The sequence below is a fragment of the Chenopodium album genome, chromosome 20, assembly GCF_948465745.1.
Source record: "Chenopodium album chromosome 20, dcCheAlbu1.1, whole genome shotgun sequence".
Lineage (NCBI taxonomy): Eukaryota > Viridiplantae > Streptophyta > Magnoliopsida > Caryophyllales > Amaranthaceae > Chenopodium > Chenopodium album.
This window is the reverse complement of record NC_137853.1, coordinates 4,943,904-4,967,918: the sequence shown is the minus strand read 5'-3', so window position 1 is coordinate 4,967,918 and position 24,015 is coordinate 4,943,904. Positions and strand designations below refer to the sequence as shown.

The window sequence follows — 24,015 nt, the reverse complement described above, 5'->3', positions numbered from 1 at the left end:
GCATTAGTGAGAAAGGCAGTGAGATGGCAAGCAATGGGGGTAGTGTGTCATTAAATAATGTAGAGGGGGGTCCACAAACACAAAAAGAGCATGACTCTCAAACTAAAAACCCTAGATCTGAGTTGCCTGGTAGTCAAAGTGCATTTCACCAAACAGTTTCTGAAAATGTTCTCCCTCTCAAAAAAACAAAGCTTCCAATAATTTCTGCAACCAAAAAACCACCCACCCAAATTATTGACATAAGTACCCCTTCCAATTCTGCCAATAGCTTCCCTGTTCTTCCAGATTTAGGGGTTCTTCCTACACTGTCTACATTGCCAGAAACAAACCCAGAAATAGGCATTGAACAATTGATGCTCAATGATTTTGAATTTACAAACCTGACTGATACAGATGATGATGAGGAGTTAGCTGGGGGTGAGGAGTTAGCAGGGGGTGAGGATTTAGTGGAAGATGATGCTGATTTAAGTGAGAATGATTATGAGGACAAAGATGATGATGATTTGTTTGATGAGTTTGTGGATCATGACATACAAGAGAGGGTGACTAGGAGTTTAGGGGGTCTGTCAACTGCAGTTTTAGATGATGGTGGATATGATGTTGAGGATGGTTTGCAGATTGGAGATGATGAGGACATTGTGGACTCAGATGGTGAAGTACTTAGTGAGGTAGGTTCTGATGATGAGGGGCCAGTGTATCCTGAGTTCAACCCAGAGGTTGATTTCAAGGGCAAAGTGGTGTTGACTAAAGGCTTGAAATTCCCAACTAACAAGTGCTTTAGGAGGGCTTTACAATATCATGCAATTGACCATGGTTATGACTTTTATTTTCTACATAACAACAACCAAAGAGTGAGTGCATATTGTGCTCATAGATGTGGGTGTCCTTGGAAGAGAGCTAGAATTTTGGAATGCACATGCAAGGCAAAAAGAAAGTGTAGGTTTAAGATACATTGCAGAAAGTTAAAAGGTGAGGCAACTTGGCAAATTAAGAGTTTAAGGCTTAAGCATATATGTGGGCACCAAGTTAAGAACTCAAAGATAACTTCACAGTACCTAGCTGAGAGGTACCTTGAAGACTGGAGGGATGACCCCACTTGGAAGTTAGGTGCATTCATTAAAAGGGCAAGAAGAGAGTGTAAAGTAGAAATAGGCTACTACTTAGCATGGTATGCTAGGCAGAGGGCTTTCAAGATGATTTTTGGAGATGCAGATTTAGAATATGAGAAGGTTTGGGACTATGCAGCTGCCATATTGAAGTATAACCCAGGTAGTACAGCAATTGTGAAGGTAGATGGAGTGCAAAACCCCCAACCTGTATTCCAGAGATTATATGTGTGCTTGCAAGCCTGCAAGCAGGGATTCATGGCAGGATGCAGACCCATCTTGGGAGTGGATGGTGCTCACTTGAAGGGGGCATATCCAGGCATCCTTTTGACAGCAGTAGGGAAAGATGGCAACAACAACATCTTCCCTGTAGCCTGGGCAGTTGTAGAGGTGGAAAATGGAGAGACTTGGACCTGGTTTTTGGAGCTACTAAGGAAGGACATTGCATCAGTTGCAGATTCTGTCACTTGGGTTCATGAAGCTGATGAACTCACTTACATGAGTGACAGGCAAAAGGTAATTATATTGCTAAATGTTTAGTCCATTTTTCATATCAATATCAAATTTAGTTTGCTAATTGCTTGCTGGAATATTTGGAAACAGGGACTATTGGATGCATTTGCTACAGTGATGCCTAATGCAGATACTAGGTACTGTTGTAGGCACATTTGGAGCAATTTCAAGAATAAATTCCCTGGGACTGTATACAAGGAGCATTTTTGGAAAGCTGCAAGATCAACTACAGAGGTACATGGCATAGTGTAGTATTCTTTGGTTACATATACATATTATTCTAAGACCCTAACACTTGTTATGTTGCTGTTGTTGTCCATAGCATCATTTCAAGCAGCATATGGAACAGATCAAGAAGCTCAGTGCAGATGCATACAACTACTTAAATGCCATTCCACCTGCTCATTGGTCAAGGCACAAGTTCAGCTCTCATTCCAAGTCAGGGATGCTCTTGAACAACTGTTGTGAGAGCTTCAACAATGTTCTCAGAGAAGCTAGAACTAAGCCTATTCTGCAACTGATGGAGTGGGTAAGAAGATATGTTATGGGAAGGTTTTTTGCAAAAAAGGAAGGGCTCAAGCATTTCACTGGTTTGATTATGCCAACTGTTTTGAAGTTTGTGCATAGAGGTTTGCAACAAGTGTCCAACATGAGGGTTACTCAAGCTGACTTGATGGAATTTGAATGTGATGACTCAGAAGACACTTATGTTGTAAACCTAGAAACCAAATCTTGCAGCTGCAACAGATGGACACTTATGGGTATTCCCTGCTGGCATGCACTTGCCTGTATTCAATTGAGAAGGCTGGACATAGAGCAGTTCATTCACCCAGCTTATCATGTGGAGACATACACCAAGACATATGCTCCAACCTTTAAAGCAATGCCAGGTCATCAACAATGGGAAGTCACCCCTTATCCAAAACCATTACCTCCTCCTCACAGAAACCTACCTGGAAGGCCTTCAAGTAAAAAGAGGAAGAAAGAAGCTGGAGAAGAGAAAAAAATGAAGACTGTGAAAAGGGCAAAAGTGCAAAATAAATGTTCTAACTGTGGTGGGTTGGGGCATTACAAGAATAAGTGCCCAACCCCACCTATTGAAAAGCCAAAGAGGCCTCCAGGAAGACCAAAGAAAGGTGCAGCAACAGGGCAACCAGTAACAGGGCAAGCAGCAGAAGCTACCTCATCTCAGCCTTCACAGCAGACCATCTCACTGTCTGCACCACATGGAACCCAGAATGGTACCTGAATATTGCTATGAAGCTTAACATGTTTATTGTTTTGTTAAAAAATTTGTGTACTTGGTCATAATAGTGTTTATGTGAACAATGTTGCAACTTTTGCCTTTACCAAGCTTAACAACATTGGTACTTGGAACAAATTTTTTGTGAACAAACTCATGATGTGGAGATCTGTTTATGATCACATCATTTTGTGTAATGTTATGAATGATTTCAAAATTATTGTAGCTATAAATAAGCTGTTTTTGCTTGCTTTGTTTTGGGTTAGTTATACCACTAATCAAATAGTATAAAGGACTAATTAAGGAACATGAACCAAAAATTGTTTGATACCAAAAGCTTGTTTTTTTTATTCGATAATAAGGGGTACAAAATACACAAAATGCTTAGCTTTTCAATTAACTTAAACCCCCCACCAAAATAGCCAAGTCTACTTAGCTAAAAACAACAACTTACCTACCTTAGCCCCTACATACTTACCAAACCACCAGCCCTAGCATTCTAACTACATAAACATTTTCATCACCACACTAACAAACACAGAGACAACAACACAAATGACAGGTAGCTTAAACCCCCCTTGCTGCATCTCTGGTGCAGAGCTTCTTTGCATCCCCCTTTGAAGATTGTTATGATCTTCAAGGCAAGCATTTCTAGCCTTCATAATAGTCAACTCGGTTGCCCTCCTATGCCTCTCAGCAAGCAGCACATTAATCACATCACGCTGCCACTCTGTTTGCTCCTCATCCAGCCATTTGAAAGTGTTGCAACCTCTTTCTCCGGTGTCGTGGTTGTACTTTTTGCAAGCCTCGAACCTTCTTCCCGGATTTTCATGTGTCCAAGAGGTCCTCTTCGCACAGGGAAAGCCACAACCGCAATTCACCATTTTACCTACAAAATTATACAAAAGAAAACAGAGGTATTAGAGATAAGAGAAGAACCCAATTGGAGATTTGAACACCATAGTTGTGAAAGAAATTGCTGAAGAACCCTATTTTACCTTTTGATTGATCTGATTTTGGGGGAAAATTTGCCCTCATTCGAAATGAAGTGATTTGGGGAGGGCTATCCTAGAATATATATAGGAGGGAAATAAGGGAGACAAAAAAAAGGAGGGAAAAATTAGATGCTGTAGGCTGCAAGTAGGAAAATAGGGGAGTCAACGCCTGAAAGTCATGGTCAAAGCCGGAAAAGAAGACTCAGGTTTCATTCAACAAAAAAAGTGATCGTCGAGGTTTTTTTAAACAAAGAATGCTTTAAAAGGTTTTTTCTTGCAAAATGAGCCTTTTAAAAGGTTTTTTCTGACAAATTTTCCTTTATTTTATTTTAATGTCTCTTCTCACACTTTCTCCGTTTTTTTATTACTCGTATTGCTTTATACGCATTTTTACACTATTTACATATTCTTTCAAATTTAACTATTACTACTCTTATCAAATACAAAGTACAAAATAGAGATCTAACATCCCATTGAAAAAAAAAACATAAATGTATTGAATATATTGACAATAATAAAAAAAAAAATTAAAATAACCTCTCAACTTATGAATCGTGTAAAGATTTCAAATAAGATGAACAAATAATAATAGAGTACAAGTTATTGTAATTTATAACAAATGATATGTATGAGATCTTATTGAATTCACCCATTATTATATGCTTTCTTTAAATACAACATTTTCTTATATTATTGCTTCAATTCTTATTATCTATATCAATTTAATTTTTTTTATTCATTAATACGTAGGTACTTATATGTATTTATGGTTTATACTCATAAAAAACACTCAAAAAAAATAGCGTAAATATCAAAAACTATATTTTTTTTTTCCTTTTTGAAGCATTAAAAACTAAAATCTATTAATTATTACTAAAACAAAATATGTTAATATCATTTAGGGACACTTGTTAATTTCTTATGAAATTTTTTCCCGCCAAAACTATTTTTGACCTCATCGTTTTTTTTCTCTGTTGTTTTTCTCCTAAGTGTCTGTTCTCATACGTTGAAATTCAGTTCAGTTCAGTTCCTAATTTCCTTCTCTTATAAAATATTCATTTCAGTTCAACTGAGTTCAGTCAATGAGAACAGGCCCTAAGTCTAAAACTAAACAATTACAATATTTCTCTCAAAATAAATAAATGAGAATATAAAGAATATTGATAACTATTTCCAAAATAATATCTATTTAATCTGTGCAACACATGGGATTAATCTAGTACGAAGTACTTGTATGTAACTAAAAGAAGTTGTAAATTTTGTTGATAAATGTGAGAGTGAAGCATAAAAAATTCAAAATAAAAAGATTTAATTTGAATCACTTACTCATTTATTAGTTGTTGTTCGAGTTCGTTTATTGGTTGTTTTTGGCAGTCAAATGTACTCTTTATTAGCAAAGCCTTCGGTGCACCATAAACTAAGCAATCGGTTAAGGTTGGTAGACCCAATTTTAATATTTTCTTTTAATTTTGGACCATCTTTTTACCTTTTATGAGATTGGCTTTAAACGATCTTCTCCAATTGGGAATTTTGGACCATCTTTTACCTTTATTTATTTTTGGGACAAAGGTTATTTGGGCCATCATGGTTCATTATGATTTATGACACATTATTGTGAGCAATAATGCATAGGCCCTTGGAAATGTAAGATGTACACTTCCTCAGTTCCTCCATTCGAAATAGATTGTCAACTTTCCATTTGTGGGCTTAGCTTTGAGAATAACCACAAAAAAATTTCACTTTTAAATGTATAATTATATAAGATGAACAAAAGCCTTCAAAAAAAATAATAATTAGATGAACAAAAATGTCTACGAGTATTATTTGTTTGAAAATACTCTAAGAAAGTTTTAGTATAAATACGCCAAAAAATAAAAAGTAAATAAAAGGAGAAGTCAAAATGTCTTTTGTTAACAATAATTTTTTTTTTTTTAATGGAAATCTTTTATATTGACGAAGACATTATATAAGTTATTAAAAATGGTCTATATGTATATTTAAATCACAGTTTCTAATTAAAATATACAAATAATATACTGTATTAGATTTCGTATATGACATATCAATCTAATTTTGACAAGTATTAGATAATGCCTACCTTATTGGTCAAGAAAAGTGAGATGAAATGTGGTGAAGTTGACATTGGAATTTTTCAACAAGAGAGCAACGGGGTGTAAAGAGAAAATGAATGCAGTGAGGGAGGGTGGAGAAAATGGTGGCTCAATTATAAGATTTATAACGAAGACTAAGACTTGAAATGGAATTTTTTATGTAGGTAGAGGAGATTTGAGATTTTCTCCAATTTATATACTCATTTATAATTGACTTGATTTCATGGTCATGCTATTATTGTCCAAATTCTGAAATTGTTGAAGCATTAATATACATCAATACATGGTAAGCTAACTAAAGACCACCATTGAATTCAAAATTAATTAAGCACTCTATTAGGATTTATACTTTTATGCAATAGGGTTATAGGAAGTACTTCGTATTAGTTAAAGGTCATTAGTCTTATATCCACTTGATCACACCAGATAAAAAATTAAAATATAGCCATGAGCCCCTAACTTATTTACATAAAGATTAGATTAACTTGTATTTACCCCTATTTTTAAGTTGAGAAAAAACACCATCTAATGGACATTTCAATAATAATTAATCGACAAAAATCAAGCAATCTGAATCAAGAATCATACAGGCCACAATACATCGACCAACAAAATCAACCATAGAGTTATCCCAAAGACAGCTTTCCTTTCATCGGCATGCTGCATGCATACTCTTTTCCGAGTACAATAACTTACATTGTTACAGCTTACAGTGGCAAACACTACTAATAATAATCAGAAAATAAAGGGTACTTGTATAATGAGCTCATCCATATATGCCCTATGACACCAATTCCTTCCCATAGGAGAGCTCAGGTCGAAAGACAGAAGAATAAAATTCGCTTTAAGCAATCAATTAAAAATAAATGAAATCAAGGGAAGAACCTAAGACCTTGTAAAGGAAAGGGCACACAAGCTTACATATTTAAAACTATACACTATATGTTACACGAGAGCAGCTGGAATTTCGGAGGAGCTGCTTCCTCAAATCCTAAAACCCAACCCTCCCCACCTCTTCGTCGACTCTTTCTTTGTTCTCTTTGTGTTTGGATCAATGAGGTTTTCCAGGGATTTTGCTTTTCTATTTCTGCTCTTGCCGGCTTCTTTTAATAGTTCGGCAAGTCTGCTCTTCTCATCATCAAAGTCAGGATTGGCTGTACCTAGCTTCTCTTCCCTCAACTTGACAACATACTCCAGGATCTCAATAGAATCTTCTACTCTGTAATAACATGGCCAATACATCATTATCTATCCTCTATTGACAGTTGACAATATCATTCTGTAACAGGCTAGCATCTACTATGTCTATGTCACTTATATCAGCACTATTCTCTCACCCAATAAAATAATGAATTTATAAAGCATCATACTGAAAGAAAACAGCCTAACGTTGGAAGTTTCAAAAGGTGGCCCTTTTTCTTTTAGGACCAGTTCATAAGGAAAGAGTAAAACGCATAACTGTCAAAGAGCTACACTCATGTGACTCATCCCTCATCTATCCAACATATACTAAGTATAAATTAAAGAATCATACATTAAAGAGAAATAAAAGCAGGTTAACTCGAATTAAAGCAAATTCTAGATACCTCTGACCAAGGCTGAAGGCTGCAAAAGAAGCGGAAAAAAAAATGGTACAAGATAACCCTCTACCCACCCCTCACTGCAAAAGGTGTTGAAGAGCACCTGCTTTAGTTGGAATTTACCATGGTTTTTGTTGCTTATCAAAAATCACATCCACCAAAACTTTCCCCATTCTTTCATCTCCAAGGGTCAATGAGCATAATACAGTAGAAGTAAATTATGCACTAACTGCGCTGACCTGTCTTACATAATAATCAACCATAACTAGATGATCTACCCCCAAGGACCTAAAAACATTATACACTCTCTGTTTACTTTGCCAAATTATGAACTAAACAGTAAACACTACTTAATTTCTTAAGCAAAACTACTATCACCTCTCAAATTTAAAACCAAAGAGATATGTGCCCATAAATGCTCACCCAAGTCTTTCCCCTCAAAATTCAAGGACAATTAAATCAGAAACTGTTAACATATATATATTAAGTACTTGTAAAGTGGTAATGTAGCTAAAGCCAAAGATTTTAAACATAACAGTAATATCACGTAGTCAAACAAGCACAGAACATCAACAAGAAAGCAAGAGTACAAGTGAAAGAGAAATTGATACCTTCCCATAGCATCATAAGTAGCTGCAAGGTTGCTATATACTCCAAGGGTGTCTTGGTGACAAGGGCCACATTCTTGCTCCAAGACTGCTCTAGCCTCTTCAAACAATTCAGCGGCCTGATCTATCTTAAACAACTGCACACACGCCAATCCCATCTGGTTCAACAATACACCAAAGAAAGCTGACTTTCTTTCTCCACTGCCCCTAAGCTTAGTAACTGCACTTTCAAAAGCAACCAAAGCTTCACCATATCTACCAATCAAGTAATACATCACACCCATGCGTGCTTCTAGCCCTGCAATAGTGTTCTGCTGACCAGCCTTATCATCCAACAATTTCATAGCCCTCTCCAAGAGCCTTAATGCCTCCTCTGGCTCACCAACTGATTCATAAACAGCTGCAATGTCACTTAATCCACTGGCAATCTCCTCTTGTGACGTTCCAGGAACAGGTTTGTTGTATATCCTCAATGCATTCTCACAGTAAGATTTCGACTCCCTAAGTTTTCCGGTCTTGTAGTACAGATCAGCAAGGCGAACAAAAACTGATGCAACAGAAGGGTGGTTCTCACCCTTGGATGATTTAAAGACAGTCAGGGCCTTCTGATAGGAAAAAACAGCCTCGTCAAAACGGCAGAGGCACTGGTATATGTTGCCAATGCTAACATCAATAGCAGCAACCTCAGTTTCTTGTCCATTGGCTATCATTGCCATGCTAGCGAGAACAAGGTGCTCAAGAGCTGACTCATAGTCCGCCTTTGCCTCTAATATGAGAGCCATCAAACGGCGATCAGCTGCCTCCTCAAGAGACGCAGGAGCACTATGAACACGGTGGATTTCTAGGGTTTGCTTACACAACTTTTCAGCTTCCTCAAATTGCATAGTCTGGACATGAGCTTCAGCTAAGTACCTAATTAATAATACAACCACCAACAATACAAATTAAGATTAAACAAAGAAAAAAAAAATCCCTACCTAACAGCATGATTGTTAATTGTTAGAATATGACATGCTAGCTAATACCTGACACTAAAACTCAAACTTGTTTATCAAAAGTGACAAAATTTCTCACACTTTTAATCATTATTATTGTAAACAGCATTTAATCTATTTAGCATCAAACCCTAATTAATTCACCAAACTAAAGCTGTAATCTATCATATTACTTCCTAAATTAGTTTATTCATCAGAGCATAAACTAAAATCTAAATCTTATATTCTTAAAACAAAGAGCTAAATTAGTATATCCTCATAATCAAAAATTCAAAACTAAAAAACCAAATTCACAAACATAAACCTGGAAAAATTCCAAATTGGACTAATAAGCATATACAATCGCCTGCAACATTTAAGATCATCATCCCAACCCCCCACCCCCAAAAAAAAAAAAAAAATCTAAAATTAAACAATCTCTCTCTTCTCTTATCGAGTATATTAGTGAGATATAGACGGGATTTGATCACAGGTCTTAAATATCGGGATTATCATCACGGCCCGAAATAAAATATAACAAGCAGATAAAATAAAGTAATGTAGTAAAAAAAGAACAGACCTACAAGTTTCGGCAACTCTGGGATCAAAATCTCCAAGAGTTTGAATCTGGATCTTCAACCCATCTTTATAACACTCAATCGATTTATCAAGCTGACCCAACATAGAATGAGTATCACCCAACTGCATAAACCCAGAAAACGCAGCTAAAGCATGATCAGCTCCTTTCGAAACATCTGGAACTTGAATCGCTCTTTCTAGAACTGGAATCGCTTCATCAAACCTCCCTAAACTGCAATAAATCGCTGCAACAACATGAAGACTCATCGCCAAATCCAAACTAGGTTCCCCTTCAACCGCACATCTCTCAAACGATTTCGACGCTCGAATCGCAAAATCTAGGGCCTTAATCGGGCCATCCCCAGAAGCAATAGTATCTCTAGCAAGCTTCAAAAGAAACGGGCCTAGATCCGGGTTATCAAGGGAAGATTCATCTAGATTAAGTGGGGTTTTTTGCGGGTCGGGTTTTTTCTTCCCGGAGCTCCGATCAGGGGAGGGTTTAGCCCGGGAAGTTGAAGGTGAAGGAGAGGGAGTTCGTTTGGGTGCAGGAGAAGGGGAGTTGAGGCGGGACCCAGTTGAGGGGCGGATCTGGGAGGTGGGTTGTTCAGTGGAGGAGAGAGAAAGTGTTGGTGGGGGAGTTTTAGCAGAGACTAAGCCTGGCATTTTGGGGGTAGTAATGGAGGAGAGAGAAAGTGAGGATGAAATTGAAAGGGGGGTAGTTGAAGGAAGAAGATGAAGATTGAAGAAGAAGAAGAAGAAGAGATTAAGGAGAAAGTGAAGGAATGATTGTGTGTGTTTGTTGGTGGTGAAAGGTGAGTGAGGTGAGAAAGGATGGAAATGGAAGCAAAGGAAGGTTACAGGAGAAGGATGAAGGAGAGAGAAGGGTAAGAAAGGAAAGGAATGAAATTATGGGAAGTTATTTCTTGGTCGTTGGATTTTTGTTGGTTTTGGGGTTTTGGACTGAATTGTATTGGGAATTTCTTATTGTTTTTTTTTTTTTTTTTCAATAAAGTTTTTAAAATCAGTTTTAATATATTCCTTCCGTTTTCATATGATCTCATGGGGTGAGGGTCTATTTTATTACTGAACTGAGATGAAATGAACTGAATGGAGTTTAAATGAATTGTTTGTGACAGAAGGAAATTATGAAGTCAACTAAAGTGAACTGAACTGATTGGAGTTGAACTCACATGTATTAAGATGAGGGAACAAGCCCCAAGATTCTTAGCACTTACTGTTTGCAAAAAAATTTATAATACTACGTATGAGATAGTGAATAAAAAAGTGGGGTTAAGAGAACTAATGTAGTAAACAATATACAGTAAATTGTAAACAAAATTCTTCAAGACGTAAATGAGTAAGGCTTTGTCGATAAAGATTGCATCTTCCACATTTTAGATTAGAGGTTTGAAGTTTCAAACCCACTAACACAATTTTATAACAATAGAAGGAATACACATTTTCAAAAGTCATGAGGTAATAATTCTTGAAGATTACTCCGTAAGAACTTGTGTTTAGTAATACTCTGTATAATTTTAAATCCTATATTGATGAAGGAACTTAAAACATAATTAGGCACACCTAATACCGATTTGTTTGATTTTCAAGTCTTTTTTTTAGCTTCTCATAATCATTATTTGTTCTTAATTCTTATGCATGTGTTGATTATTGTTATTAAATTAATAATAACAATAACAATAAAAAAAAATTAGAGGGATAGGGAATATCAAATCTTGACAAGTCAGAAACTGAAGATAACAACCATGAAATTAGGTACGTGTTCGAAAATAATTGGTCTTATCAGGGTGAAAATTGACCTATTCGGACTAGATTAGTTTTTTCTATTTTAAATTCAATCTAGGATTTAGAAATACAAATACTAGTACATACGTATTCTTGAAGTTGGGGCATTAAGCATGTGAGTTTGGGCTTGCTTAGAAAGCTCAAGTACTATAGGATTTTGGGCCAGCTTAGTAAAATGAAAAAGCTATCAGCATAAAGTCTATGAAATTATGCCAAACAAATAATATTGGTTAAAATAATCCCCAAAAAAGGTGGAAAGTTGCCATTAAACTCTGTACAATTGTGTGATTTAATATCATACATTAATACATACGGAGTACTAACTTTATAATTGTAGCATGCTAAAAAAAAAAAAAGGCTTTTTTTAAAAATAATTTTCTGGTGTTCTAACGATGATGAGCTTGCTCCAAATAAACTAAATTAATAGTATGCAAGAAATTACAGAAAATATGTAACATCGTTTTCTTCTTCATGCTCCAAACCATACTTCAAAGGTCCGGAGGAGTCATGATTCATGAATAACAACTTTCTCATCTTTGGTCACACCTCAATTTACTAGCCAATATGTGAGTTGATAGCCCTCCCAATAGCAATGACATAAGGATGTTTTCCATTTGGTCTTCCTCATTATTGATATGGATAATTCGGATTCAAATTGGCAAGTAGCTCTTACCAATTCATTGGTTGGTTAAATGTTAAGCCTGTCCTTAACTATGAACTATATAGGCCAAAAAGTTTAAGTATAAAGCACTGTATTGTTTGATAGATATAGATTGCCTTATTTTAAATGCATAAATCCCCCATTCAAAAAAAAAAAAAAAAAAAAAAAAAAAAAAAAAAATAACGATTGCACCTTTCGAGTAGATGACTTCAAATAGAGCAAAGAATTTAACCTCACTCAACCTTTAGATTTCTGTGAAAAGCTGAAGATCACGTTAGTCGTTGTACAGGTACATGTATTGAACAAACAACAATGTGTCAGTGTCTGACATCTGAGATAACTTCCCATCTAAATCAAAGACATACATCTCATGGATCTATTGATCATTTAACTTTCCATTTTTCTCCATTATACACTTAGGTCTAACTTATTAATTTTCTACCTCTAGTGCCTTTGAGCACAAAGAAATCAGCTAGCTAGGTCTGGTCACTGGTGGATGAATTATGATGAAGTTCCTGATGTCCTTCAGGATGTAAAAGACAGAATTATGGTGAATAAATTGAACAAGGTAATTATTGGCAGATACTCTAAAAGCGAAACTCTATAAGATGTACAAGTCAAGGGTGAAAATTTAAAATGATTGCCAAGCTAATAATGCAATAGCAACTTGCGTAGCTGATGCAATTTTAACTAAAACCCCACGTTGGGGTTTCCAGATCCAGCGGCTGCAACTCCCATGCCACCAGTATGACCTGATTCAAGTTCTGATTTATCTTTGTCATTTGATTTTCCCAGGAGAACTTTGTCACCGTTGATCTCCTTAACAAGCTGATCAATTTTGCGGAATTGAAATGGCCATCTCGAGTTGTACAAGAACTGACGTAGATCGAACCTATTGTCCTCTGGTGAATAGCTCTTCAAGAAAAAGCAACAATACATAAGGATTTACAGCTTACAATATAGCCTATTTCCAGGAAAACAGTGTTTGGCAGGAAAAATACCTCTGCATGGTAGGAAGGCGTAAGGACAGTCATCTTGTGCCGATTGATGGAGTAGTACTTAAAGAAGTACTTTACCTTTTCAGCAATTTCTGATGGTGTCAATTTTGAACCCCATCTAAAGCAAAGATCCTGCAAGAAGTTGAAAATGTGATAGACAGCAAAAGCTAGCTCCTATTAGTTTCAAGGATTTCTTGTTAAAGTCAAAGCAGGTTTTTCTATCTAGCTGATATTTATGCAGTAGATTACTGTGTATATTCTAGAAGGCCCAAGCTATGTAAGGACATCAACTAATGATAAGTTATATAATTCAGATTTCGTAATATGAGATTCATGTCCTTGAATGAGGTCAGATCTATTGTTCACTGCTTAAAGAGCTCAGTTGAAGCATCACCATCGGTACTTCTGAGTTCTGACCAAGGAAGATGAAAAAACAAAATCCTAGTTCATCAACCTAATATTCTCTTCTTGCACCATCTATTTACCCATTAACTCAATCTGTTTTGAGTAGTAATTGGCACCTGATATTCCGACAATAACCTGTTACTTGATGAATCACGTAGTTGGCATAGCCGCCTTTAATTTTACTATCAAAAAACAAATTTTTAACCAATTAGAGTTTCTAAAACCTCAACTTAAAAGGAAAATATCATACTTGTCCTTTTGGACGGTTTGTGTTTTAAACACTGTAAATGATTGTCATTTCTATATTATCTGATCATTAAAGAAAAACCCAGTTAGTTTTAGCTATGCAAATTGCAAAACTATTCAATGCATTTACACGTTTTCATGTTCACAGGATTTTTCAGCCTGCTTGTAGATGATTTAGCGGAATAATGTATTCATCAATATGAAGCAAAATAGTACATACCGTGAACATAGATACAGGACCACGACGATAAATTTTACGCAGTCGGCCATAAACTGAGAGGTCCTCATACGTCATTCCCATGTCCACTTCATCCAACTGTGAGCAAAACATTACATGAAGAAGTTAAGAATCAATTTTCTACTTCAAGCGGAAAAATTAATGAGATACAACTCCACAAGTATCCGCATTTGACACAAGAATGTTCAGTGATGCATCTACCAAAGAGTCACCTGTGTGTAATCTGAGCGTATTGGCTCTAGTTCAGCAGTTGGTGGAGCAGCTTCAACCTCTGCCAAGGAAGAGTAGCCAAGATTGACAGCAGCCCACCGCAAGAATGCTCGAAGATCGGTCTTACTGATACTTCCAATAGGATTTATATCGGCTGAGCTACAATCATACTAAGAAACATACGCAAGGTAATAGTAACACAATCAATGGATGAACAATAGCTAAAATCCACAAGAATCAACCAGCAATCTAGTTAATTCTGTGAGGATGGAAGACAATCGAGGTAGTTCTACTATACACTAGAGACATGAGTTCAGAAAAGATCACCTTTGTCAAGTAACCACGCAATGCCTCATCAACATTGGAGCTACCAAGCACAAGATAAAACCCTGATTTGCTATGAACCCAAGGCATAAGTGATGCCAGCATGAAAGCCAAAACCATTCTAATACGAGCTTGAATATTCTGTAGCCCTAAGTTTTCAGTATTGGATCCTCCATCAACCTGCATAACAACCAGTCATATAATTTCAAATATCTACCATAGCACTATCATTATTGTAAATATAAATCATTAGTAGATTATTACAATATTGAATTAATGGTGAAATCCAAATAAACCCTTCTATTCTCAATATAGTCCTTTTCATTTACATTCAGAGAAGGGATCGATCACCTTATAACGAGGGTGTTTTCCCGTTAATCTCTGAAACAAAGTTAGTAAAGCTGAAATAACACCATCTATACAGACATCAAGATGCCATGACCCAATCTCATCTGCAAGCTCTTTAGCACGTGATTTTGTTGTTTCAGAACTGCAAAAGGATGATATTGATAATCATTATCAGATTACAAAATCTAAGCAGCAACAACCTCCCCCAATAAAATTGTGGGCAGGGTTTTAACAAAAACCTTTGCCCAATCATATAATGATTACCATCTAATCTATGTAAGATGGAAAATCATCATGCTCAATCATTTTTAGCCTAAAATCATTGCATACTTAGAAAAACAATGTTAATGCCAATGATTACTGTATATATTGACACCAGAGAGCATTTTAGATGTACTATAAATTAGCAACAGTTTTGCTCTTGCGTAAAACAGAACTTCAGCAATGAAACTCATCGTCTTATATTTGCGACTGATGTGCTAATTGAGTAGTGAGCACACATTTTGGCAATTGTATGATGCACAAAACGAAAAGACATTGCTTGGAGTTACAGAGTAGCATTTAGTTGTACCTATTTTCAGTCCCCATGAACACAGTGTAAAATATGTGCTTTGCAAAGTCTTTGCTATCAGTTGGAAATTTTCCGTCAGGATACTGGCCAATTCTTATCGCGTCAGATTTTACTCGTTCATCCCCATTATGAATTTCTGGATACCAAACATCATAATTTTTATTTCAACGAGCCATAGCAAAAATAACAACATAATGACATCTAAGAATTCAAAGTACATGTCATTGTGAACTACTAGTATTATATCATTCAGAAATATGAAATCAAAAAGAACCTTTAACTTTAAAATTATGACTATATTCCTATGTGGTAAGAAAGCTGCAAATTTTGGTCCAATTAAAGACTTAATTACAACAAAAGATAGGTAGGCTTATCATGAACTCACCTTTAACAACGAGTTGACACATGCAGCCAACAATTGCAGCAACAGAAGAGCTATCAGCGCCTCCAGAAAGTGGAAGCAAGAAACCAGAAGCTCCACTTCTTCTTAAATAGTCCCATAGCCAGCAAGCAGGCCCCAAAGCTATCTCTTCCTCAGGTTTGTGTTCACGGTACTTAGTCTACAAGCCACCACTGCATCTCCTTAAGACAAATGTATATGTAGAGACTACAAAATGATAAATATGTTGTTGAAGGGAAAATTCACATTTGTTTAGCAATGTGGAAAGAGGCTCCAAAAAACACTTTTTATCTTTTGGCTACAGAAGACTGCCAGATATCTCAACAAAAATGTTCTTTACTTGTAAATTAGTAAATCAGTAAGTTATTTAATCACATTCTGGATTAAGTTTATTGAAAATACCCAATTGCAAACAATAGAATAGGTGATAAAATGTTGGGGTGCGCCTTAAAAAAGTGTGTAGAGGCATCAATCTAGGCCAAGACTTGATGCCAAATGTCATGGCTGAAGCCAATAAAATCAGACAAGGATGATCCATTGGGCCAATGAAAATGCGTGAAAACAGCAAATCCGTGACAGGCAATATCCCTTAAAAAAGACAGACCATTTGGGGTGCGGCCAAAATAGGCCATGTTTGATAAGCTTAAAATTGTGCGATTAAACGTAACAAAGCTTCTTCCCATGGAAAACTCAGACTTCAAACATTTCGATAGTGCTAGGCCTAGATTTTGAAATACTCCAAAGCTAGGCCAAAGACCAAATTGATGCAGTCATTTTTGTCTTTTGGAAATAAGGCTTTGGTGTACTTAGAATTAGATTTTAGAATATTCCAAAGCTAAGTCAGTTTGATACTTTGATTAACCTAGTTGTATTTAGCGGTCTAAACATGATTAACCAATGATTATAGAATTTGTGCATTCAATTTTGCAGCCAAAGTCAATAACTAGAGACAAGTTGAACTCAGCAGCAGCAGCAGCAACAACAGCTGGTCAAAATCAAGAGTTCTGGTTATCAGGAACCATTGATCTTGTACAATTGACCATTATTTAAGAATATAAGGACTAAGCATCTTAGCTCATACAATTAAAGTTTAACGGAAGGACTTTACAATACACATGTTTAATATCTAGAATCAAGACTTGTCCAATAGGAGTGAGCTTAAATATTGACAACATACTGTTAAAAGACTGTAGGCAGTACCCAAGCAGGAGAGAGCAAAGAAGGTTCTGCCCTACAATTCTATTGAACTTTGTTTAATTGACTGGATTTATAAAATGATTTATGTCCCGAGAAAAAAAAAAGAAAAAAAACTGGGAAACCACTGTTGAAGCTCAAGGATCAAGAATCCCATTCCTCCAATAAGCACAGGTTAAAACTTAAAATCCAAATCGTACTTGAAAGTGACTACTTTTGACCAACATTTTACTTGAATAGATGATGAGCTAACCTTGAGTGGACATGAAATAGGTTCTTTTAAGTGGAATGATTGACAAAGCTTGTAAGGAGCTACTATAAATGGGACTGTTACTTTTTTGCTCGCCTGCTGCTGAAGGCTACTTGAGGAGAGTCGTAGGCTAGCAATCTGTGATGAATATATACTATGATCAAATAAAGAGCAATCAAGCACAATATGTAACATAGCTGGAAAAAAAATAAAAGGACAATACTATCATTATACTCACATGACCAACATTCAACTATTCAAGCATGAAGGTCAACTTCTATTACCCAAGAGGCAAATCAGCCTGATAACAAAACAAAAAGACTGAAATTTTATTATAATCAAACATTCAAACTTACTGCATCAAGATCCACATGAGCAACGACAACTTCCACATCCTTCAAAGAGAATTGGGAGCCTTGAGCAACCACATCTCCGTTAACAACAACACAACAGCATCCATCTGCCACGTCAATCAAGAGGGTAAAAATTAGATAGGTAAACTATATGAACACTACTAAAAACACATATATGATCCACTTCATCAAGTTGACTAAATGTAAGTATAAAGTCAACTATAGAAATACCGTAATATAAGCGTCCACCATCACAACCCTGCTGATTACTATACATGTAAAGTCCTCCACGAGCTTGTGTAGCACCTATAAAAGCATCCATGCGAACTTTAAGCTTTCTTAGTTGATGGTGACTTCCACTAGCATTCATAAAAATTTCAACACCATTCAATGCAAGCTGGGCATGAGGTGGATCTGGACAAAATAGCTCCTCACAAATTTCAGCAGCAACAGTTCTGACAAAGAAATAAATGGTTGAGCAACTGTCAAATGCAATCTGCGCGAGGATATAACATACAACAAGAACAAATTTTGCTTGTAAAGGCAAAAATATCTCGAGAATATGAAAATATGCATCAAGGAGTGCTCAATAACATTTAGTAAAACAAAAATGTAAAACATAAAACAATGTAACATACGTGTCCAAGAACTTAATGAACCCATAACCAAAGGGCACCGTTGTTTGCGATATGGCATCTGCAATATCAGGAGGTAGTTGAAAGTCCACCATCTGGTCTGTATGCTTCCAAGTAGTGAACCAACGAAGCTCTCTATAATTACCATCATTGGCAAGCCACATCTTTGGCCTAATCATGATGATCTTTCTATTCATACAAAGAACTTGACAATTGTAACGCGCTGATCCATTAATAACTGGCATCCCAAAGCTACATAGTATACCATCAGTCCAATCCTCGAGCAAAATTTCTTTCAGGCATTCCCATCTGCATGATTGTCATCAAGTGTTACAGTTACTCTCTGCTCACAACTCGCACCCGTGTATATAGATATTATCCAAGCATCATTACATATAGCTAGGCAGGTTCATGAAATCAATACAATACTTATATCATGCAAACTAATTTTATTTATACCCAAGTAAATGTTACGGTATACATGTTACAATTACATCCGTCTTAAATTAGTTACTCCATTTGCGATAATACATTTGGATGATAGCATAAACACATAACATTTTAGCATTTATAGGTAAAGCATTTCCACTAATCAAAAATAATTACCAAAGTGTCCAAATTATCGGCCAATTTGTCCAAGTTAAATTTGAAATTAAGAGTAACAAAATTATACAATTTAAAATTCCAAAACTAATTAAAATTATATCCCAATTGTCATCCTAAAACTAGAGTAATAAAATTGAAATTACATTGAACTAAAAATATACATTGAAAAAGAGGAAGAATCTTACGCATGAGAGACAGTATCAAGCTCTAAGAAGTGATCTTCGCAGCCATAACCAGTAATTTCAAGCTCAGGACCTAAGCGAATAGTAGCGCCAGCATGTTTAGCCCTAGAAATTGATTCCTTGATACTCTTCAAATTGCAGTCGAAATCCATTGCCCATTGATTCAAATTGCATGTTGCAACTTTGAGCAACCTCATTTTTTTTCTCCCTAATTTCTGTTTAAATTGATGTTTAGGTTGAAATTCAACACATTAATTCTACAAATTTGCAGGAGTAAGGAATTTGTATGAACTTGTAAAGTAGTATCGGAATGTCGAGTGAGAGATAATGAAAGTCTGAGGAGAGGGAAAGAGAGTGAGAGGTGAGTTATATGAGGTTCGCGCTTTTCTCACCTCTATTTTTTTCGTTACGACTAATGTCTGGACTCTGGATGATAGAGGTTTGGGCTGCGTTTGGTTATAGCGTTTTGACTTTTGAGAGGTTTGACCAAGTGAAATGGACTGATGCCTCATGTCTGTCAGTCTGTGAAAATAGCGTTTTATTGGAAGCGGGCCGAGATGTCTTCAAAAACACTGATTTTAACACAGCTCAAAAACAAAGCGTTAAAACTTAAAGCCGTTCGAAGAATTGTTATTTATTTTTGTAATAACGAGTGTAATATATAAAGCCGTATGCACTTTAGCAAATTCAAATAGCATATGTGAATAATTCTTTCTCATATACTCCGTAAAGATTATAGTATATAGTAACATATTACACCCTGACATTAAACATTACTTCGTATTACGTATATTGTATAGTTGATTTTTAAGCTATTAATTTTAGGAAAATTAACTTAAAATAATCCTAACTATTATTAACAGAGTGCGCAAATAACCTTAACTATTAGTGGTTGTGCAAAGAAGAGCAAATATAGCTCAAAAGAACAGGGTCTTACTTGGTTGATTATTATTAATAGATTGATGATCCAACTTGGAAAGTCTATTTGCATTGTTATAAGGACATTAATTAGCAAATTGCGACAATTTTGTTTTATTAAATATATATATATATATATATATATATATATATATATATATATATATATATATATATATATTTAAAATGCAATAGATAGGCAAAGCCTCAAGACAAACAATGAAAAAAAATAAAACTAGGGAGGGACTATACGTGGCCAAGCAACGCCTACCACATCATCATGCAAAACACAAAGAACTAGGGGGCCTCAAGTGAGCTCAATTTCATTTGTTATGGAACACTCTTTGATTTGAGAGCCAATTTGCTACTCGATTGCCTTCTATATACATGTGCTTGATCTCTACTTGCCATTCCTCTTTCAATAGCAGCTCATTGCATCTTAGAACACTATGCACACATTCACCTTCATAGAAATCACCCCTGACAAAAATGCAAACCAAAGCTTTATTATCACAATTTTGCTTTATTGTGGGTGGTGGATATTATGATAGTTGTTTCACCATATTAGTTTCTAATTCCATAAATAAGTACTTCGTATAACAGTCATTGAAACACTCTAAAGTCTAAAGTGTTTCACTATTGGATATTGTGTCGTGTCGTGTCATACCATGTCATTTTGACTTTCTTTCCAATTTCATATACCTGTACAATACTCCAAACCGTATCATACAAAGTAATGTGTTTTACTATAGGTAATAGTTTGTTTTTTTTATACTTGCAACACATATTTTATCACGCTTATCAATGAGGTGATTAAACTAGGTAAACGAATGAATTAAGCTATGAAATTTAAACCGTAGCAACTTATCCCTTTCTTCTTACAAATGTTAAAATTTTGTAAATTAATTTTTCCATTTACTTAGTCTAATAACTTCCTTAACATGCGTGCCAAAAAAGTGTGTTGCAACTAAATAAAAAGGGAGGAAGTAGATATAAACCAGATTGTATAGTGTAGTGTCATGTCGTGCCGTCGTTGTGAGTTTTGTGACCTTCCTTCCCCATTCGCAAGGAATTATTCCCGTCTGATTGATATAATCAACTACGAACTACTCCTATAGAGTTAAAATCCAGTAACACACAAAATGGCAAATTCTTCATCATCACCAACATCAACCTCGACTACAGCAGTCGATAAAATGCCAGATATGGCGGCTCCTCCTTCAACTCCGTCGTCATCGGATGGCTGGATGGAACGGATCTTCTATCCCACCCTTCTCGGAGGTCAATCTCTCTCTCTCTCTCTTTTCTTCCCCTTTCCCCAAACTCAAATCATGAAAACCCTAATTTTTCCGAATTTTTGTTTTCCTAACAATACAGATGCTTAGTTCTAGCATTATTTCATTATTGTCAGATAAACTTGATTCTTAAGATTAACGAAGAGGAAAAATGGCTGACTTTAAATTCTCTTGCATTTTTAGGGATTGTTGGTGGAGCAGTAGGGGCGATGTCAAAATATAGCAAAGTTCACGGCGTTGCGAATGTTTCAGCTACTTATGCTACTAATCTTGCCATTGTTGCCGGCTGTTATTGTGGTATTCTTCTTTAATATAAGTATCATTATGTTCAATTCTTAACTTTGACTTGAATGATCACTTGGTTAGTAAATGGTAAACGTTTTTGGTATTAATTGATTTTGATGTGTAATTAGAGTATATAATTTCGTGGCGCTAATGACTTTATAGTGTTTTTTGAGGGACAATGCTCATTTGTATGTTTTGGTATCGTGGTTGACTTGCAGGAGCTCGTGAGTTTACGAGAGTAACTCGAAAATCTGAACCTGGTGATCTTATCGACTCTGCTATTGGAGGATTTTGTAGTGGAGCACTTCTTGGCCGCCTCCAAGGTTAGTATTTTTCTAGAGTAATTAAGGAATAGGGAAAGAAAGAGGAAGCATGTAACTGGAGGAAAATAAACTGTTGGAAGTTTTTAGTTTTTCCTGTTGTTTCAGCTCATAAGTGGTCTTAGGACTTAGCGTGTAAATTGAAAGCATTATCTGTGTGTATGTCTTTGTCCAAATGCTTTAAGGATCACGATGCTTTTCTTGTAAAGATTTTCAAACACTTAATTTCTGCCATGAAACAATAGATGCAACTTATGTTACTAAACACAGGTGTGATTGTTGGGTGTGGTTGTGTGCTTATTACTTAAGTGTTAGACGTGCCAATGAGGCAATGATTACTATTTTGGACGTGGGAGGGCCTGTCCTAGAATTAGACAAATTTTGAAAGATTTCAAATGTCTTTTTACATTTTAAGTACATATCCACACATTTTGGGCTGATGTGTTTGCTATCTCTTATTGAATTATTATGTCATGCCCACTTTTAAGCATACACTACATTGTTTTCTCCACTTTCCTCTAATATAATAGTGTCGGGTAAGGATTCTTTACCCTTATAGTGGTGTTGAGTGTCCGATGCAAGTACTTTAGATAGATATATGAGTCGAAGTGACATAGTGCAACCTATCAACATTTCGTGTAGACCAACTTAGCATTGTGGTCTCTCTATTTACCAGGTAAGAATTTTCTTTTGCGTCAAACAAGTCAAATTGCAAATGGTGCATTGCAATTTATAGCCTTTCTTATCTGCCTGTGGCTTCATATTCAGAGAAGCATGCTTGGAAACCTCTAGTCCTACAAAGTATTTTATTAGGAGCATATAGATGGCAATTGGTTTGCAGTTATCTCCGTTAACTTCCAAATGCATAAAATCTGCACATAATTTAGTTTCTCATGCTGTTTAAGGTTTATATATGGCTTCCCTTGAGGATTATGTATTTACATCTTGTGGCATATGTATTTTTCGCCTATATAACAGACGGTGAATTAGTAATTACCATTAAAAAGTGAATTTCTAATTTTCTAAATAGTTCCTGAAACCAAGCTTGCTCTGCTAGAGTGCATTGCTTTTTAGAAACAGGTGCAAGGGGGAGGGGTTGAGGGGGTGAATAGTCCATTATTTGTCTAACTACATACCTTTGTATGGTTTTCTTACAGGTGGCCAACGCGGGGCTGTTCGTTACTCTATCATGTTTGCTATTGCTGGAACGGCAGTTGACTACACTACACTTAAATTGCAACCACTTGTGAAGAGCTACTATGATTCATTGCTTGGTAGCGACTTGAAATTGCCTGAGTGGTCTCCCATCCGGATACTTGATGAAGAAGAACTGGCTGCTAAACGAGCTCGTGAAGAACAACTACATGCTCAAAGAGCCATAACTATGAAGGGCAAAGAATCTTAAATTAAGTTTTTTACTTCTAATTTTTGATAGGCATATTATAAATTTCCAATTTGAAGGGCATTAATGAAGTCTTACCACTTCACTTCAGCCAAAAAAGGAAGTACAGATGTAAAATTGAGTTCTTTTTTGTTAGTGGTCTCCTGCAATTTTCCGCCTGTAATATATCTGGGTTAAAGATATGATGGGTTGCATGTTCGATTGAATAACGCCATAACCTGGAATCAGGAGATCTAGAGTCACTGATATGCGCCTTTTTGCTCATTGTATGAATGGTCTTGCACTAAATTTGTAGCTTCAGCTTGTATCAGCTCGGAATTGACTTATAAAATTGGGTTTAGCCTGCCCATATACCTCAGCAAAAGCTTTGAGAGTGTTCTCCTTTTTGAGTTTATTAGTTATACAAGTATTTATAAATGTAAACAATACCCTGAATTCCCTTGTGATTTTTGGTTGAGCTGCTTTTGATTTCCCTCCTTCCTTCTCTTGAAGCTCCACAAAACCCTCTAGCATAAATAATGAGGTCCATCCATAATGTAGTAGTGTATCACACAAAGTATATAGCTGTTCATAGTTTCAAAACTTTAGAACTCTTTATTTACCTGTTCACTAACCATGTGAAATTGAGAATTGCAAAGCTTGTTTGCTTATAAATTAAATAT

General features: G+C 35.9%; 4 protein-coding genes across 4 annotated transcripts; 1 reads left to right on the top strand and 3 right to left on the bottom strand.

Annotated features, from left to right (window-relative positions):
• Positions 1 to 3,188: 3,188 nt before the first annotated feature.
• Positions 3,189 to 4,169, bottom strand: LOC145599255 (uncharacterized). The gene is made up of 2 exons (XM_081655655.1): positions 3,861 to 4,169; positions 3,189 to 3,751 (listed from the first exon to the last, which is right to left on the bottom strand). The coding sequence occupies exons 1-2, from the start codon at positions 3,898 to 3,900 to the stop codon at positions 3,366 to 3,368; spliced, it is 426 nt and encodes a 141-aa protein (XP_081511781.1). The 5' UTR covers positions 3,901 to 4,169; the 3' UTR covers positions 3,189 to 3,365.
• A 2,425-nt stretch (positions 4,170 to 6,594) lies between these two features.
• Positions 6,595 to 10,656, bottom strand: LOC145597677 (protein KINESIN LIGHT CHAIN-RELATED 1-like). Its single transcript, XM_081653903.1, has 3 exons — positions 9,711 to 10,656; positions 8,160 to 9,068; positions 6,595 to 7,187 (listed from the first exon to the last, which is right to left on the bottom strand). The coding sequence occupies exons 1-3, from the start codon at positions 10,370 to 10,372 to the stop codon at positions 6,953 to 6,955; spliced, it is 1,806 nt and encodes a 601-aa protein (XP_081510029.1). The 5' UTR covers positions 10,373 to 10,656; the 3' UTR covers positions 6,595 to 6,952.
• A 1,746-nt stretch (positions 10,657 to 12,402) lies between these two features.
• On the bottom strand, positions 12,403 to 19,524 carry LOC145597870 (glutamine-dependent NAD(+) synthetase-like). The gene is made up of 13 exons (XM_081654128.1): positions 19,137 to 19,524; positions 18,349 to 18,654; positions 17,942 to 18,165; positions 17,714 to 17,817; positions 17,361 to 17,495; positions 15,899 to 16,073; positions 15,514 to 15,649; positions 14,946 to 15,084; positions 14,598 to 14,774; positions 14,273 to 14,440; positions 14,043 to 14,138; positions 13,175 to 13,303; positions 12,403 to 13,088 (listed from the first exon to the last, which is right to left on the bottom strand). Exons 1-13 carry the CDS (start codon positions 19,328 to 19,330, stop codon positions 12,864 to 12,866), a joined length of 2,208 nt encoding a protein of 735 aa, XP_081510254.1. The 5' UTR covers positions 19,331 to 19,524; the 3' UTR covers positions 12,403 to 12,863.
• Positions 19,525 to 21,168: 1,644 nt separating this feature from the next.
• Positions 21,169 to 23,717, top strand: LOC145598636 (uncharacterized). The gene is made up of 4 exons (XM_081655014.1): positions 21,169 to 21,332; positions 21,530 to 21,643; positions 21,850 to 21,954; positions 23,109 to 23,717. Exons 1-4 carry the CDS (start codon positions 21,194 to 21,196, stop codon positions 23,354 to 23,356), a joined length of 606 nt encoding a protein of 201 aa, XP_081511140.1. The 5' UTR covers positions 21,169 to 21,193; the 3' UTR covers positions 23,357 to 23,717.
• The last annotated feature ends 298 nt before the right edge of the window (positions 23,718 to 24,015 follow it).